The sequence below is a fragment of the Balaenoptera ricei genome, chromosome 11 (assembly GCF_028023285.1).
Source record: "Balaenoptera ricei isolate mBalRic1 chromosome 11, mBalRic1.hap2, whole genome shotgun sequence".
Lineage (NCBI taxonomy): Eukaryota > Metazoa > Chordata > Mammalia > Artiodactyla > Balaenopteridae > Balaenoptera > Balaenoptera ricei.
The window spans coordinates 98,861,200-98,879,268 of NC_082649.1; the positions used below are offsets into that span (position 1 = coordinate 98,861,200).

Genomic DNA, 18,069 nt, shown 5'->3' on the forward strand with positions numbered 1-18,069 from the left:
TATGAGCTGTCTTATCACTTTCTTGATAGTGCCCTATGAAACACAAAAGTTTTGTGCCCCATTTTGATGAGGTCCAATTTATCTATTCTTCCTTTGACTTCTGTTTTGGGTGTCATTATCTAAGAAACCATGGCCTAACCCAAGGTCACAAATATTTATCCCTATGTTGTCTTCTAAGGCTTTTATAGTTTTAGCTCTTACATTTAGGTTGATGCATTTTGAGTTAATTTTTGTATATAGTATGAGGTAGAGATCCAACCGCATTCTTTTGCATGTGGATATCCAGCTGTCCAGGTGCCATTTATCGAAAAGACAATCTCCCCAATTGAATTCTCGTCACACTTGTCAAAAATCTATTGGCCATAAATGTAAGGGTTTATACCTGAATTCTCTATTCCATTACATTGGTCTATATATGTCTTTTTGTCTATACCACATTCTTTTGATTACTGTAGCTTTGTAGTAAGTTTTGAACCAGGAAGGGTGAATCCATCAACTCTGTCCCTGTTTTTCAAGGTTTATTTGGCTATTCTATTACTTGTGCAATTTCCATGTGAATTTTAGGATCAGCTTAGCAATTTGTGCAAAGAAGCCAGCTAGGATTTTGATAGGGATTACACTAAATCTATACATCAACTTGGAGAGTGTTGTTATCTTAGCAATATTTAAGTCTCTGAGCCATGAACACAGGATGTCTTTCCATTTATTTAAGTCTTCTGTTTCTTTCAACAATATTTTGTAGTTTTCAGGATTTAATTCCTGCACTTCTTTCATTAAATTTATTCCTATTCTTTCTGATACTATTATAAATGAAATTATTTCTTAATTTCATTTTCATACTGTTCATTGCCAGTGTAAAGAAATACACTTGATTTTTGTATTGACCTTGTATTCCACAACCTTGAATTCATGTATTAGTTCCAATGGGTTTGTGTGTGCATGAATTCCTTAGAATTTTCTATATACAAAATCACATCATCTGTGAGGAGTTTTACTTCTTTTCCAATCTGGATGTCTTTTATTTCCTTTTCTTTCCCAGCTGCTTCTAAAGTATTAGCTTCTTAAAAATTTTTTCCTCTTAAAAATTTTTAAGCCAAGTTTTAAGTGGCTGCCTTGCCAGACAGTCTCCGAAGAGAATCTCCTGCTCTGGGGCCACCGTCTGACAAGCTGGTGCTCAAGGATGCTGGCACCAGTCCACTCGAAGGCAGAAGCACTCTGAGGCCAGGAGGATACCAGCACCACCACCATCGAGGTCCCACTTCTCATCCCAAGCTCAGAACACTAGGCTTCCGCACCCATCTGGTCACCAATCCTATACTTACTACCTTTCACAAGATCCCAGGATAAAGGAGTAAAAAGATACTGGAGTGAAATGACAGGTCCAGGGGAAAAAAAACAAAACAAAACCACAACCCATCCAGCAGCCAGATGCAACAGTGGGGTCAGGGCAGCAGGAGTACCCGTGGGAGCCCAGGGTAGATCCAGGGCTTGGCTGATGGCTGAGTCACCCTATCACCTTTCCCCATGGAGACCACTTCCCCACCCCGCTCGAGCCCCCACAAGGTGAGGAGGGGCACAAACTGAAAGGTACCTTATATACACACGTACACGACCACCAGTGGCCAGACTGCCCCTGTCGTACAATCCAAGACAAGAGGGGTGGTCCTGGCCCCGCCGGTCACACCGCGGATGGCTGCGAGCAGCCCCTCTGGCTGGAGCTGTCCGGGCTCAGGACGAAGGTGGACGAGTTGCTCTTTTTGCTGACGCTCGTCTCCCTGGGCCGGCGGCCCTTCCGGCAGCTGGACGAGCAGCAGAGGAAGCGCTGCACGAGGTCGTGGAAGAGGCGGCCCGTGAAGAGCAGGTAGATCCAGGGGTTGCAGCAGCTGTTGAGGCTGGCCAGCAGCATGGCAATGATGAAAGCCGAGGCTGCAAGGTGGGGAGGGTGGGGAGAAATGAGAACAGGGCATCACTACTGGGGCACGAGGCATCACCTCCTGAGGACAGAGGCCAGGTGCCAGTCACAAGACGGAGGACTAAAGAGACCAAGCCTGCCTGCCTTCCGTATCCGTGCTCTGGGCATGCACTCAGCCTACCCCCCACGCCTTCCCCAGCTTAGCCCAGCCCTGGAACATTCCCTGTCCTTTCTCCCAAGCAAAGCTTACCCACCACGGGCTTCCACCGGCACGGCCACCTGTCCGTCCATTCATCACTCACCCCGCAAGTATCGACTGTCTCCCGCTCAGAGTACCCAAGAGCGCAGAGGCAGAAGCTGCCAGACCTGGTTTGTATTCTAGCCCCGCCAGCAACAAATACTTTAACTCCCCAAGAAAATGCTGTTGCCTAACCTTTAAATGGGGATAACAAGAGTCCCCAGATCTCCCTGGAACACTGCGAGGGTGAAAGAGCACCTGGTACCTGAAGGGTGCTTAGGAGGTTCCCAGGCAGAGAAGGGAGGACGGGCGCTTCGGGCAGAAGGGACGGCACAGGCAAAGGCACAGAGACAAGAAGGCGTGTGCTGCCTTCACAGCTGAGAACACTGGAAGTGTTTCTGTGAAGATACGCCTAAGAGCACTGCTTCAGCCGACAAATAAGACTTGTGCAGGAAAAGGGGACACTAAAAGTATACGAGGCACTGTGCAGAAGCTATTACACTGAGGATTTACTGAATTTCAGGTAAAATTAATGATCAGAAATCAACTTCAAGACATTGCTTGCCACAAAGTTAAGCTTCAAGGGGGAAGAAAAATTCCTAATCCTAAGTACTTCCAAATAGGGGGTGCGGTGGGGAGCCTGGGTTTCTGTCAATGGCCTTAATCTGACAAATGTACACACTCCCAGTGGCAGAGGAGGACACAGGCACCCCCCCAGAAACCCACACGGAAAACGGTGTTCCCAAGAATGCTGTTCACGGCCACACCCTTACGAATAACGGTAACCGCAAGAAGGCTTGGAAAATCCACTAGCCCGATATTTTCTGCAACAAGTTTTCAAGGAAGAACTCCAGAATTCAAGAGCTCAATCCAGGAAAGAATTTCTCACAGGCCGACTGGAGGTGCAAGATCTAGACGCCACTGTGGACGCAGACAGAGCACAGAGACGTCTGTCAGCCACATCTCCAAGCACCAAAGGGGGAGGGTGATTGTTTAAGAGGAATTCAGTGGTTCTCAAAGTGGGGTCCCCAGCTCACCTGGGAACTTGACAGAAGTGTAAATTCTCAGGCCCCACCCTAGATCTAGTGGATCAGACTCCTGGGGGTGAGGCTCAACGATCTGCTGTAAACAGTCCTCCAGGGGATTCTGACACACACACACACACACACACACACACACACACACACACACACACACAAAGTTTGAGAACCACTGCTCTAATTACCTGGTGCACCTGCTGGAACAAAAGCAAGCTACAACACGCAAAGCCCACAAGTCCTGCAAACAAAAATGTTTAGAAAGCAAAGGATTAGAAAGCAAATCTAATCCTTAGATTAAAATAGTAAAGAAAAGAAAAGTGGAAAAGTGAAGGGTGGGGTGGGGGGAAGCCAGTACTGTTGAATTCTATGAAAGAGAATGGAAAAAAATATTTGATTTCGATGTGTAAAAAAGGATGAATTTAAGTTTAGAAACCTGGTGAAATATCACAAACTCTAAAAATATCTCAAAATCATAATTAAACATATAAAATGAAAGAGGCAAAATAAACACATAAAAGTCAAAATTTGAAAAGGCATTGAGGGACTTCCCTTGTGGTCCAGCGGTTAAGACTCCGTGCTTCCAGCGCAGGGGGCACGGGTTCAATCCCAGGTCGGGGGATAAGATCCCACACGCTGCATGGCGCGGCAAAAAGAGTTAAAAAAAATTTTTTTTTAAGTCATTGAGAAGTAAACTGCCAGACACAAGGGAAGAACATAGATGTACAGAGCTATGAAATGGGTAGAAGGACGTGTTCTCACTTGAACAGAAAGGCAGCACGTTTTACCTCGCTGAACAGAGTTACAAGGCGTTATCTTAGCTATTCATATAAGTTACTCGCCTCACTCTTGACATTTGGATCTTCTAACTTATTTATCCTATTTTTTATAAACAACCTACAGAAACAGTAACCACAAAAAAGTAAACAGTTAATGAATTCCTGAGTAGCCCCACCCGAGTTTTTCCACCTCCAAGTGGCCAGCCTGGTTGGGAGGAGTTGGGACCATGGCCAGCACCTCTATCCCCACCTGGTGGCCACAGACACGAATGACCGGCCTGGCCTGGCTCTGGGGAATGATGACCCTCTAAGCTGAACCTGCTCGTGTCAAGTTGCCAAATGCTAAGGGCACATTTGGACTTGTTAAAAATTTGGCAATATCCTAACCAACCAAAGACATGGGTTCCCAGCAGTGGAATTTCAAGCTATTTGGGAATAAAACACAGGCTATGGAGGACATTTCAAAGGAAGGATGCTACAGAAATAAAGGTACAAAGGTGAGACTGTCCAACAGCATTCAGGGGCTGCCAGAGTTGGGGGGTGGTGGGTTCACAGGAGAGGAAACTGGAAAGAGCCAGGCTGAGGAGGAGGATCTGGAATCCAGGCTGAGCATGAACTTGAATCTACAGGCGCTGGGGAGCCATGGACGGTTTCTGAGCATAAGGACTAACTGCACCTCATCTACTTTCTGCACTTACTGTATCTCGTTTAGGCTGTAACATCGCCCTTTCCAGCGGCTAGAAAGGCTTCCTAGAACTGAAGAAGGAGAGGAACAGAACAAGGCATGGAAAGCGTCGTCCCTGGCATTTTACGATGCTTCTTCCAAGGGGGCATATGACAATGCAGCAATGTCAACCATGGGAATCATGGCTCAAGCTTGCACAGAACAGCTTTCAAAGCAGTCTCATCTCCATTTTATACATGAGGAAAGTGAAGCTCGGAGAAGGGAAGTGCCTTCCCGAGGGACACACAAGTCACCCTGTGTTCCCACCTGAAAGTAATGAAGTTTGATGTCTTTTAAAGCTAGGTCAGCATTCACACTAGTCAGGTTGGTTCCAGGGAGCAAATCCCCTCAGTCCCAAAGCAGAGACATGGGCTGACTGGGCAATTGCCCTCATCATATGATTTGAAGGATGGAGTCAGAGAGCAACTTTCCTTTCCTAAAACAGATGTAGGCCCCCTAGGAGGCTAAGCACTGCCCGCTCCCCAGTAATGGCCTTTTATTTTATTATTATAATTTTTAAAATAAATTTATTTATTTTATTTATTTATTTTTGGCTGCGTTGGGTCTTTGTTGGTGCGCGCGGGCTTTCTCTAGTTGTGGCAAGCGGGGGCTACTCTTTGTTGCAGTGCGTGGGGCTTCTCATTGCGGTGGCTTCCCTTGCTGCGGAGCATGGGCTCTAGGCGCGCAGGCTTCAGTAGTTGTGGGTCGCGGGCTCTAGAGTGCAGGCTCAGTAGTTGTGGTGCACGGGCTTAGTTGCTCCGTGGCATGTGGGATCTTCCCAGACCAGGGATCGAGCCCGTGTCCCCTGCATTGGCAAGTGGATTCTTAACCACTGTGCCACCAGGGAAGTCCCGTAATGGTTCATTCATATATTGTCAATGGCAGCTTTCGCACTACAAGGGCAAAGCTGAGTAGTTGTTACAGAGACCTTACATCCTGCGAGCCTCAAATATTTACTGTTTGGCCTTTTACAGAAAAAGTTAGCCAATCCTTGATCTAAATGCCTGTAGGAGAAGATGTTAAAAAGCAGAAGGAAAGGGCTCAAAAAGGGGAGGGGCAGACCCACAGCGTAAGCTGAGCCCACTTCTCCCCACACCACCAGAAGCAGAACTGGGTGATGCCTTTACTTTTAAGTACCCAGACCTCCCACAAACCCTGGCTCGGCCACCTTGCACCTGGGGCCAGAGGGTAACACCCTGTCCCGGGCAGCCCACGTCCAGTGCCTGCTCCACACCAGGGCACCAAGGTCCGCCCCGTGCCTGCATGCCCGCTGCTCTGAAGAGCCAGCTCAGCTACCAAGCTCCTGGCGACAATGGCGCCAGCCACACTTTCCATAAAGCAGAGCGACGGTGAAGTCAGTGTGGATAAAAGAAGGCCCTGGAAACCAGAATCGACAGACTCATCCAAGAGAGGTGTGGTCAGCAGCCAGCACCTCCTGGGGGGCTCCGGCCATCGGGGAGCCCCTCACAGTGGATCCAGACGCAAACCCGTGGGGTGTGAACCCCCCTCCCACCTACTCATTTCTCTGAGCCACATCTACTGTCTGAGCCTTAATATCCTCATCTGTGAAATGGAGGTGACACCCTCAAGTACTTGGAGAAAATTGAAAAAAAAAAAAGTGTGAAAGGGCTTTGTAAATGGCAAAGTGTTTGTTCACGTTATCGTATTATTACTTACAGATATGAAATATGATCAACTGTGTATAACTCTTTATCGCCCAAGGTTGGGGACTCCTAATCTAAGGTTGATTCAAGAAACTGTCCTTTGCCCTTTTCTCCCCGACTTCAAAATTTAAAAAACGAAACAAAACAAAATGAAAACCCGGAGCCCTGAGATTGGATTACATGACCCCAAGGGAACTCGAGATAGTCCGTTTCGGAAAAACTTACTCTGCCGGTGACACAAGAAACCCAAAAGGGAAGGGGGCTGCAACCATGGGCAAGAGCAGGATTTCAGGGTCTCCACCGGGAGAGCTGGTTCTCATCCGTCTCTTCCACCCCACTCCGTAAAAGGAACACTTGTCCCCCAGGACTGAGCCCTGAGGGCTGCAAAAAGCTCTCTCTGGTCCTGGCAGAGAAGGAAGGCCGAGTGGGAGGCGCTGGGCCAGGGATCGGCCGTCACACCTGCCTGGCCTGAGCTTAGGGCATGGGGCAGGGGCTGGGGGGGTGGAAATGAGGAGATCGATGTTCCACTTCCTTCCATGCCATCTCTGCTCAGTGCCAGCCACCGAGTTGGCCCTGGGGACGTGACCTCAAGGGATTTACAAACTCAGGCGGGAAAGAGAGAAGCACAGACAGGCCCTCCAGTCAACAGGGAGCTGCAGCACCGGGGGAGGGGCGGTGGGCCCAGGGCTGGGGACTAGGGGTGATCCTCAAGCGGGGGCTCCTACGTGCCAAGCAGAGGACTGAGCGGGAATGGCCACGCGCCAACGGCAAACGTCCCGTGCTGGGCATTTTACCCCCAGGACACAGAGACCATGCTGAACTTCCACCTGGCGCCCTCACTCACGGAGGAGGTGGACAGCCGAGGGCCATGCGAGGACAGGGTGCCCCCAGCAGTCACCCACCCACCAGCCCGACTTTACTCAAGTCCCAAGAAGTCCCCTGTTCGGATTTCCCGGCACTGCCCCCACCCATCACCATCGCGTCACCCTGGGCCCAAATTAGCCCAGAACAGCTGACGGGGCAGCTGGCCACGGCCTCTCCGGCTGCGCTGTTCCTGAGGCAACGAACATGTGTCACAGACAATTCAAAGACCTGTGGCTCAGCTGACACCTCTCATCTGAATCCGGTCAAGCTCAGCCACTTTCCTAAGAGGCTCCCACTCCAGAAACCAATCACTTGGTTCAAGGTCTCCTCCCCGCTGCCCAGATCCTGAATCAGGTCTCCCTCACAAGGAATCTAAATCCCTTATTCCTTTAGGAGCTACATGAGAATTTGGGAGTTATGGTGTACAGAAGGCTTTTTAAAAAACGTTTTTTGAATGTGCACTTACATAAGGATTGAATACTAACACGTATTCCAGGGCACCTTCTTTGAAAAGACCACCATTTTACCACACTGGAAGTGTAAAAGTCACAGATGTGTGATCTCGCCATGTGTAAGGTCAGGAAGAAGAGCTAAATCTGTGGGCTACAGAGCTTTAAATGGTCTTCTGTGATGTCACTGCTCAAATCTGGGGACGTGTGGGGCCCACCGGGCAGGACCTGAGGAATAACCACGTCCTAGAAGCAGAAGAGCTGGGGCTTCCTGTGAACAACCAGCTCTTCTCTACCCTTCAGAGAATGACAGGGCCCTGCCGCCAATTTGGGCCACACGTGTAAAGGCAAGCCACATGTTTTGGTCACAGAGATGATACATTAAAGCCTCATTACTCACTGTGCAGTCAACAGGCCAGCTGCAGGGGCCCTGCACAGGCATCACCTGGGAAAGTGTCAAAAATACAGACTCATGGGCCCCACCCAGACCTACTGAATCAGAATTTGCACTTTAACAAGTTCCCCCACGTGATCTGTGTGCACACTGAAGCATGACAAGTATTCCTCCAATACAGGGAAAGAAAATAAAGTAACTGTTCAATGATCTCATCAGGGAATGTGCATCTGCTTCTTTGCATAGCCAGCTCCTACTCATCCTTCAAAACCTTTTTCAAATGTTGCTTCCTCTCTGAAATCCTCCTGATTTTTTCCCAGGGAGACTGAATCAATAAATGCCTCCTGGGGGCACTCACAGTACTTGATAAACGAATACCTCTCTCACAGCATCATCCCTTTATACTGTCATTATTCTTGTTTATAATCTGTGGTTGGGGACTGTGTCTCATCTGTGGCTCTGTCCTTGGCTGCGAGCAGAAACTGGAAAATGGGAAATGTTCAATAAGGGACTAAGTTGAAGTGAGCATGAAATTAGCAGACAGGAAGTCCTGATAAATCAGCCACCGACACTAGCATGTTGGAAAAGCAAAAAGACAATTTCCCTGCCTGACAATGGGAGATGGGCCCCTAACAAGATGACTGGACTCAAATGCAATTCCCTCTGGGAAATTACATTCACAGTCAGATATCAAGGTCAGGCAGAGAGAAAGAGAAAGAAACAGAAATGAGTAGGAGTGACCATTAGAGTGTGAGGCATGGGCCGTGGAGGGCAGAGGCCCTTGGCACTGAAGCATCTGGCAAAGGGTGGGAGGTGCCAGCTCCCAGTACAGTAAGGAGGAAGGTGCTGGCAGAGGGTGCCCCTCAGTGGCCAGGAATCAGGGGCTGGGACACGAAAGACTGCCTGGTTACACCTCCTTCCTGCCCGTCCCTCATGCAAGGGTCCCCTTGGGTTTCCAAACCCAGAGCTAGAGCCTCCCCACCTTGCCTCCTACTGTCTCCTCCAGGCAAGGCCTTAACTTCTCTTGACCTCTTAACGACACCCTTGTTCCCAGCATCACCGGGCTTGCCATCACCCAGCAAAAACTGCAGCCCCTCAGTGAAAATGTGCTCCTGAGCTCACGGCAACCTGCATTCCCTCAGCTGCACAGACTGACTCCAGGACGCTGACACATGTTGAAATTTCTCTATTTTTAAAGCGTTGATTGAGCACTTACTACATGCCAGGCCCTGTGCCACCAGCACCCTCCACCCGGCCCACAACCTAAACCCTATTCTTAACCCCAGCAAAGAGCCCCAGACAGTTCTCGTCAGCCACCCAGGGTGATGGCTACTGCCCCATCTGGCCACACCCGGGGACAGAACCATCCCGGCAGAAACTGGGGGCGTCCCTCCCAGAGATCAACCTTGGCCTGACTGTCCCACATCTATGCATGTGCCAGCTGCTGGCCACAGGAGGGCAGGTGAGGGACTGGGGAGGGGCCTTGCCAACTCTCCTCATAGGAGGACAGATGGAGGCAGAGGTTGTGTGGACAGGACCCTTGGGAGGCGCTGAATCACTGCTTGTAGAATGAACACACTGGAGGAGGAAGGAGACCCTCAGGTGGGGGCAACAGGGAAAGCTTCACGAGAGTCGGAACTGGATGAAGCTGCCGTGTCCAGTTGTTCAGGTTGTGTACTGCACAGCTCCTAGGAATACCATTCTCACAGACCATTCTCATTCTCAGGTTCCTTAAATGGAACCCCCTGGAGTTGTGCACAAAGCAGCCCATACAGTGGACTTGGGCTCTGAAGGATGGGTCTCTGCAGAAGAGACTCGGGTAGGCGTTCCTGGGATGGAAACAGAATTAGCATGGGTGCAGAGCAAAAGGCCCTGTGGGAAGTGGCAAGTCAGCAGGCCTGGCTGCAGGTGCACTAGGAAGATCGGCCAGAGCCCAGGGGAGAGGGGATGAGGGTACTCTTTTGTTAGATATTAGTTCAGGACAGGCCAACACAGTGCGTCCAAACCAGTGGTTCTCAACCAGGGCGATTTTGCCCCTTAAGGGACATTCGGCAATCTCTGGGGACATTTTTTGGTGGCCACAACTGCGGGGAGGTGCTAGTGGCGGGAGCAAGGGATGCTGCTAAACATCCTCCGTCACACAGGACAGCCGCCCGCCCCACACCACACTCACAACGAAGACTGTCTGCCCCCTAGTGTCAGTAATGCCAAAGTTGAGAAACCGTGCTCTAAACCAAGAAGGTGGTGATGGAAAAGGGAAGGAAAGTACAGACACGAGAGGTACTAAGCGAAGACGTGGCTACGACAGTGGGATCAGCGGATGGCTGATGGACATCAGGGTGGAAGAGTCGAGGGACATGGGCTTTGAAGCCACAGTGCTGAGAGGGCCGGCCACTAGTGCCCCTGTAGCTGGGTGGGTGCATGCTGGGTGTTGCAGGGAAGAGATTCCAGGAGAGGGTGCAGGGCTCTGCTTTGGCAGGCCTGGGGCGGGGCCAGAAATCAACTTTTTAACAAGCACCCAGGAGACCCAATGCCGAGGGTGGTGGGGAGGGAAGCAGTCTGGCGTGAGATGACCTGGGTTCGAATCCCAGCCCCATTACTTACTCAGCAGTGCTGTTGAGCAGGCTGTGCCACTCTGAGCCTCAGTTTCCTCATCTGTAAAACGGGGATAACGCCCCCCCTTACCTTGCTGTGTCTGGATGAGGACAAGAGATGGGGTCGGGCACAGGGTCCGGCACTCCATAGGGGGCGACTACTGATTTTAACGAATGCAACTCCTCACTTTACTGAAACCGATGCCAAGAGAGGGTGTTGCGTTCTATCACAAGGTATTATCCCCACTGCTCAGGTGGGAATGACAGAGGCCCAGAGACATGCCCCAAATCACACAGGTGCCCTGAGACCAGGCCTCTGAAGGGGACTCTCACCACTTCCCAGGGGCCAGGGGCTCTGATAGGCAGGGGTGGGCCCTCCCACCCCCCTCCCCCCTGCTCCACCTCCCACCCCCTCCCCAAACCACTCAGCCATCCATCAAATGGGAAAAAATATATAGCAAAGCTTCACCCAATAGACTTTTTTGTTGTTGTTGTTATTCATCAAACCTTTGGGGGAAAACAAGTGAAGTCACCTTAGGGCATAAACCCAAGAGAAAACATTAGCATTAGTTGAGAACATAAAAGAACCCATAATTACTTAATCAGACCAGAGTGTGGTCGTTAATTGCCCTTCTAATGGCAATTTATGCCCAAGAGGGCCAAGCTTAAGACAAGGAAAGCTGCATCCTATCTCCTCCTGCCGCCGCCCAACCCCCCAGCCACTGCTCTCCCCGCTATCATCGAGCAGGCCCCTCCGAGGTATGTGGTCCACCAACACCTAGGGCACAGTGTCCTTGGAAAGGCAGGGTGGGCGGGCAGCCACACTGCAGGGACCACAGTTCCACAAAAACTGGGAGGTGCTGGCAAGCTCGTTTCACAGACGGGGGAAACACTTAAAACTAGGCCTCCTGTGCATTTCAACCTTCCTCCTGGTACCCACCGCGGCAGAAGCTTGATTGCTCCCAGTGCTGGGGCGCTCACTTCTTCACCAAGTAGCCAACCCTACGGCCAGAGTGCTGCCTAGAGAGCCCTCATTTCTCTGGAGTCCAGCTCTGTACACCCATCCCAGCCCTGTCACGTGCACCTTCCTCTTCCCATACCCTACGTATTTGTTCAACAAGCATCGGCTGAGCTCGGACGGGTGGCCCGCCTTGTGCTAGGCACTGGGCCCACACCAGTGAACAGGACAGGTGGGGCCCCCGCTGTGACAAGGCTCACAGTCTACCTCTCCGGCTTTAACAAGCTTCTCCACATACCAAGCCTCCCCGGACACACCGCCGACCGTCCAGCAGACTCTGCTGCCACCCCAGGCCCCTCCACCCAGGCTCGCAAGAGAAAAATGTCTAGCTCCTCCAGCTCAAATCCCTGCCGAGATTCTCAAAGTCAACCCCACGAAGACAAACGAAACATTTAACTAGAATGGGGGGAGGAGAGAAGAGTGACATTGATCACGTGGCCCCCCAGGTGCCACGGGTCACACCATGTCATCCTCGTAACAGCCCCGTGAATAGACTTGCTATCCTCATTATAACAGAGGAGGAAGAAGCTGAAGCTCAGAGAAGGGAGACCACCTGCTCGAGGACACGCAGGAGAAAGTGGGAGGGCGGGCTCCAAACACAGGCCAGTCACGTGGCTCCAACACCTGCTCTTTCCCTGCACGGGGACCTGGGGTCCTATGGCGCCCACCCGCAGTCTCCACCAAGTGGATCCATCCATCCATCTTCATCTCCTCCCTGAGAACCACTCCGGGGTCAGACTCCTTGGGACCAGCAGCAAAGCAAGTTCCACGGAGTTCAAGGGAAAAGGTTGGTGCCAAATCTTTGGCTGTGCAATTTGATCCTGAAAGTTCCATCCGGGGCTTGTCCAAACCTGCCAGGGGTGTCTGGTCCCAGCCCTCCTTCTGCAGCGTCACCAGTCTCACCAAAGCAGGGCCCCACCAGCATGTGGCTGCTCTGAAACGGGGGGGAGGGGGGCTCATTACATTACCACAACCCTCCCCTTGCTTTTTTTTCCTCTCACTGCTTTTCTCTCTGAACAATGGAAATACTGAAATTGAGAGTTCTCCTCTTTGCTTTGGCTCTTATGAAAGGAAGCCCCATGTGCAGCTCACCCCCTGCCCCGGACAGAGACTTCATAATTGCTATTATTGTATTACCATTTCTCTAACATTTTCCCCCTTTCTTCCCAGTTTCCTCACGTCCATTTTATCTTGCTGTGGCACCCGAATCTTTGGGCCCCCCCCTCAAATTATTTTTGGAACAAGGTGAGCTCTAAACCCACAAAGGCAGCGCTCGGTGTGACTGAAGGTGTACAAGGGGAGAGATGGGAAAGGCGCGCTGGATTTCGAGGGAATTGCGGGGGAGGGAACCCTAAGGAAGGAGGGACTTGGAGTCCTGTGGTGGCCCCGAGGCCAGCTGCCAAGGCACGTTTGACTTCTCCAGCCGCCCCATTAGCCCCGACCCGTGGTCAGCGGTTAAGGAGCTGCTCGCTGACCCAGAGGCTTTCGTGATGAAGCTGCCGGCAGGAAGGAGGCCCCCCTCCTGCGTCCCTGAGGCTGCCTGCCCCCGGGCTGCTGGGAAGAATGTCTCGCTGTTCACAAGGGCTCCCTGGATTTCCAGGCCCCACTCGCCAGGAGATGAGCAGAGCCAGGGGCCCTGAGCTAGAGAGTCTGCGCTCTGGTAAATTCCCTTCCTCCTGGACAGGAAGGTGAGGGCTGTGCATTCATTCCACTTCGCTGATCAAAAGCTCAAGTAGCGCTAACGTCCTGTCCTGTTCCTTCCTTACTACTTGCCCAGAGCCTCGAGATTGAGTCACGTCTCCGAAGTGACTGTAACGCAATTGTTTCTCATCCCAGCCTGCTACTCGTAATTATCCAAGTTAATGCCAAGTGGGCACAAGGCGTGCTTCTGGCTCAGCCCACATCCCCGGACCCTGCAGCCCTGAGGCCGAGGCACGACTGGACCAGGCCAGTGGCAGGTGCCCAAGCCCTCTGAGGTTGGTGAGCCGGGAGCCCGCTCCTGACAACACTGTGGGGGAGGGAGTGCTGGCAGCAGCGGCATCAGGACCCTCCTGTCGCCTGCGTTTGTGCTCTTCTCAGAGCAGCCAGGGCAGAACGCCAAGGAGGACCCGGAAGACCTGCGTGTTTCACGTGCCACCACCCTCTCCCCTGAACCAGGAAAGGAGCAAAGAGAAACAGGACCTGAGGCCCCTGGAGCCCGTCTCTTCCTCTGCTCCTGGAGCCTGAGTAGAAGCCCATCTCCGCTGCACGCCTCCCCTCCCACCCCCCGCCACCCGGAAATCCTCAGGTGGCCACATGTACCCAAAATGCCTCTGGCCCCACTTTAGTGAGAGGGGACTCCCTCTCGCTCTCTCTTCCTGTATCTTGTTTCTAAGACAGAAAAATGAATTGTTCAATAAGCTTTTCAAGTGTAGAAAAGATCTAAACTTTACTGAGTGACCATGATCTGCGTTGACCACATACTCATTCTCTAGGGAGGAAAGTGAGGAGGGGGAGCGCAGGTGCGGTCATGGAAGTCACGGGGGGGAAGGGAGGGGGAGAAGGAAGGAGAAAAGTCACCAGGGAGAAAATGAGCAGGAGAGGCGAGGGGACGGCAAAGAGAGAGGAGCAGACCATCTGCAGAATGAACGAACGCAAGGAGGGAGAAGAAGACCCTTCAGTGAGTAAAGGCTGGAGGGAGGCCTAGATGCCAAGTCTCCACAATAGCTGCTCTAAGGGAGTGTCGGTCTCACTTCCTTAAGGGCTGGTGTCTGAGCTTCTCAAGACCTGTGTCAAGTATCTCTTCAGATCCCACCCAGGAAACAGGTATGGCCTGATGCCTTGTCTAGAAACACCCACTACTGGCTTTTGCCCAACCCAACTCCCTAGTCGTGTGCCCTTTAAAAGAAGCCTGGTGCTGGCGGGATGAGGTGGGGGCAGGAAGCCCCAGTTCTAGTCTGCCTCTCATTTGCTGTGTGATCTGGAGCCAGTGCCTTCCCCTCTTTGGACCCCTGAACCCCTTCTGCAAGGTGTTCCCAGGGGCTGCACCATGAAGCCAGGCTGGCTTTGCTAAGTCTTCACAGCAATCCTCACCTGCAAACCACCCAGCCGGGCATACCCCAAGTGCTCAATAAATGCTGAATGATAACTGCTCTGGCCACTAAGGCAAATGCTGGGCTAATTGGGACGGCTGGGGCGAGCAAGGAGCCTGTGGTTTGGGGAAGAGAGCAAAGCAAATTTATCCAGCTGCATGAAGGAAGATTTCAGCTTCCACGCGATGGCTGTGTTAGAGACTACTGTCAGCAGTAGTGATTCTATCCAGAAACGGGACATTTGCGCTATCTCAAGGGCAGAAGGGGTGAAAGCAACTCCCTCGGGTCTTTCCTTACAAGCATTTGAGCCGCGGGCATCCCAGCGCAGTGTTACGTGCTTACCCTCAAACCAAAAGGTGTAAGTCATTCACCACCACTGATCATCCCTCCTGCTCTTCGCTAACGAGCTACCTGAATTGTCCGTGGTGAAGGCTGAAGGCGGGAGCTGCCTCGGGGTCCCAGCCATAAAGCGACGGCTACAAGTCGGACCCGAGGCGCTCTGCTCCCCCAATATCCCTCCCCACAGAGCCTTCCATTCTACCGTCTCCTCCCGGTCTCCTGGCCACCCGGCCACCCTCAGCCCTGACCTCCCAGAGCCCTGACCTCCCAGAGCCCTGACCTCCCAGTCCTTCAGTCTGGAGAGGGCGTTCACCGCCTCCCGAAATCCCCCAGCCTCCCCGGTCAAACGGGAAAGTCTGCATCCCCTTTCCCTTCCCTGCCCGTCCCCGACCCCCGCTCCCCCCCAGCAGAAGCGCCATCTCGGTTCCTGAGCACCGCCAACCCCGCGCCTGCCCGCCGTCCCCGCGTTACTCACCTCCGCGCGGCAAAGCTCGCCGTCCCCACTGGGAGACGGGTTCAGGACTCGTCTCCGCACCCTGACGGCGCCCCGCCCCGCAGCTTCTCAGCACTTGCTAGGGAGGAATCCAATCGCCCACCTCCCGCTGCTCTGATCCAAACCAGACCTCGGGCTCAGGCTAACTTGAACTTAAAGTGGAAGTTCAACGTAAAGTGAACTTTACGTGGCAGGAGCTTGAGCTTGGGCCTGGGTTGGAAACTCAGCTCCCCCGCTTCGCTAAGCAACTGGAAAAGGCCAGTCACTGGAACCTCAGTTTCCTGGTCCATAATAGTGAACCAAATATGTAGCCCAAAGACTGTGCTACGGATTTTACGTGCATTTCCTCATTTCATTCCCCTGCTGCTGGGGAGAGCTGGTACTTTTATCATTTTTGCTATTTTACAGAAAGGGAAGTCAAGGCTCAGGGAAGTTACGCCCCAAATCACTTGGCCAGAGGATGACGGGGCCATGACTCAAATCCCCCATGAGGCCCCCAGAACAGAACGGCCCCTGGACGTTCAGAGGCAGCAGGACCACGACCCCGCCCCGCCGCGCTCCCTCCTCCCGCTTTCCCGCCAGCGCTACCTTCCTTGGGCGCCTCGGCGTCCCAGACGCTCCACATCTGCACGAAAAAGAATGGCGTCCAGCACACGATGAAGGCCAGCACGATGATGAAGGTCATCTTGACCGTGCGGATCTTGGCCTTGGAGATGAGCTTGACGCTGCTGACGCGGGCCAAAGCCCCGTGCCCCGCGCTGTCCGCCGCCGCGCCCTCGGGCCCCGCGGCCGCCTCGGCCGCCGCCGCCGCCGTCTTGAGCCGCAAGTTCTGCCAGATCTTGAAGCTGATGAGGCCGTAGCAGGCGGCAAGCACGATGACGGGCACGATGTAGACGGCGAGCGTGATCCACGTGATGTAGGCCTTGGGCCCCCAGGGCTGGATGAAGACGGCCCAGCAGTCGAAGACGCCGTCGGCCACTTCGCGCAGCGAGAAGATGTGCGCCTGCGGCGCGCTGGCCACCAGGCAGCCCAGCCATGTGGCGAGCACGGCCAGACGGTCGGCGCGGCGGCGCAGCACGCGCAGCGGCTGGCAGATGGCCAAGCAGCGGTCGAGCGACATGAGCAGCAGGAGGTAGGTGGAGGCGAACATGCCCACCACCTGCAGGTACTTGACGAGGCGGCACAGCAGGTCGGGTCCGTAGAAGCGGAAGGTGATGTCCCACAGCAGCTGCGGCAGCACCTGGAACACCGCCACCACCAGGTCGGCTATGCTCAGGTGCTTCATGAAGAAGAAGAGGCGCGAGTGCTTCTGGCGCGTGGTGCGCAGCGCCAGCAGCACGCACGCGTTGCCGCTCAGCGCCAGGAAGAGGATGAGGCACAGCACGGCCACCTCCACCCGCGCCAGGGCCTCGTTGCGCTGTGGCGGCCCAGCGGTGCGGTTGCCCTCGGCCCCCGGGGGCGCCGCGCTCCCGTTGACCGCCTCTGCGCTCCAGTTGGCGGCAAGCGCACCCTCCATGGCCGTGGCCGCCGCCGTGCGCCCCAGGCCTACGAGCCCTTTAAGGCGTGGCGCGCGGGGCGGGGCCCGACGCGCAGCCCGGGCGTGCCTGGGGGCTCCTGGGCTCCACTCCCTGAGACTCCGCGGAGCGATCTGATGGATCGGCCTCTGAAACAAACCCCGAGGGCCGTGAGAAAACGCACGCTTCTCTGCCGACGCCTGTGCGGCTCAGCTGTCCCCTTTCCCAGGAACCCCAAATCATCTAGGACTAGGGTCACAACCGCCAGCCCTGGGGGTGCTCAGCCGCCACCCTAGAAATCCCCGTTTCAGGTACCTCCCTCTGAGACACGAAGTGAGCGGGAATAGCGGACCCGCAGTTCCTTGAGAAAGTCGCTTCCAATGAAGGAGAGGGAGGGTTATTATCAGTGTCCTCCGGGACTGGGAATTCTAAGCCAGCCACCTCCCCTAGGGATCCCCCTACTAGCTACCCACACCCCAGAACCCACAGCACAGCCACCTCTCCTAGTCAACCCTACTCCAGTGGCTCCCTCCGGAGACCCCCCCCCCCAAACAGCCACTTGCCCGGGAAACCCAGCTCAGGACCAGCCCCCTCCAAACCCCCGTTTCTAAAATGCCTAGCCATCGCCCCTGAACTTCCACAACAGCTGCTTCTTTGGAACCCAGTCCAGGGGTCCATCCTGGAGGCACTCCTGGCTCAATACTACCCAGGACGCCCAAACGCTGTTCCCAGTACCCCTCTGGCCTAGACACCTCTCGCGGCTTTCCTCCCCAGCCCAGCATCCTGGAAAGTTCGGGAACTCGACACGTGTCTTGGCCCCCGACAGCCAAGGGAGGCGGCGCCTCCAGGAACCACAATCGCAAAGCACCCCACCACCTCCACCCGGGTCCCAGTGGTCCCACCAGCCCCAGCCATCCCGTCCACCCGTGCGCAGGACCCAGCTACCTGCACCGAGTCGTTAGGTGAACCTAAAGTTGGC

The 18,069-nt window shown here is 53.7% G+C and overlaps 1 protein-coding gene across 1 annotated transcript; it reads right to left on the minus strand.

Moving 5' to 3' along the window:
* Window positions 1-1,545: 1,545 nt before the first annotated feature.
* OXTR (oxytocin receptor) lies at window positions 1,546-17,092 on the minus strand. The gene is made up of 2 exons (XM_059937722.1): window positions 16,165-17,092; window positions 1,546-1,926 (listed from the first exon to the last, which is right to left on the minus strand). Exons 1-2 carry the CDS (start codon window positions 17,090-17,092, stop codon window positions 1,679-1,681), a joined length of 1,176 nt encoding a protein of 391 aa, XP_059793705.1. The 3' UTR covers window positions 1,546-1,678.
* Between the last annotated feature and the right edge of the window lie 977 nt (window positions 17,093-18,069).

What these genes read in the sequence shown, in the direction of transcription:
- OXTR (XM_059937722.1), bottom strand. Translation starts at nt 17,092, where the DNA reads ATGGAGGGTGCGCTTGCCGCCAACTGGAGCGCAGAGGCGGTCAACGGG. An exon ending in CGCCGAGGCGCCCAAGGAAG is followed by an intron (nt 1,927 to 16,164) that starts GTAGCGCTGGCG and finishes CCCACCTTGCAG; the next exon opens with CCTCGGCTTTCATCATTGCC.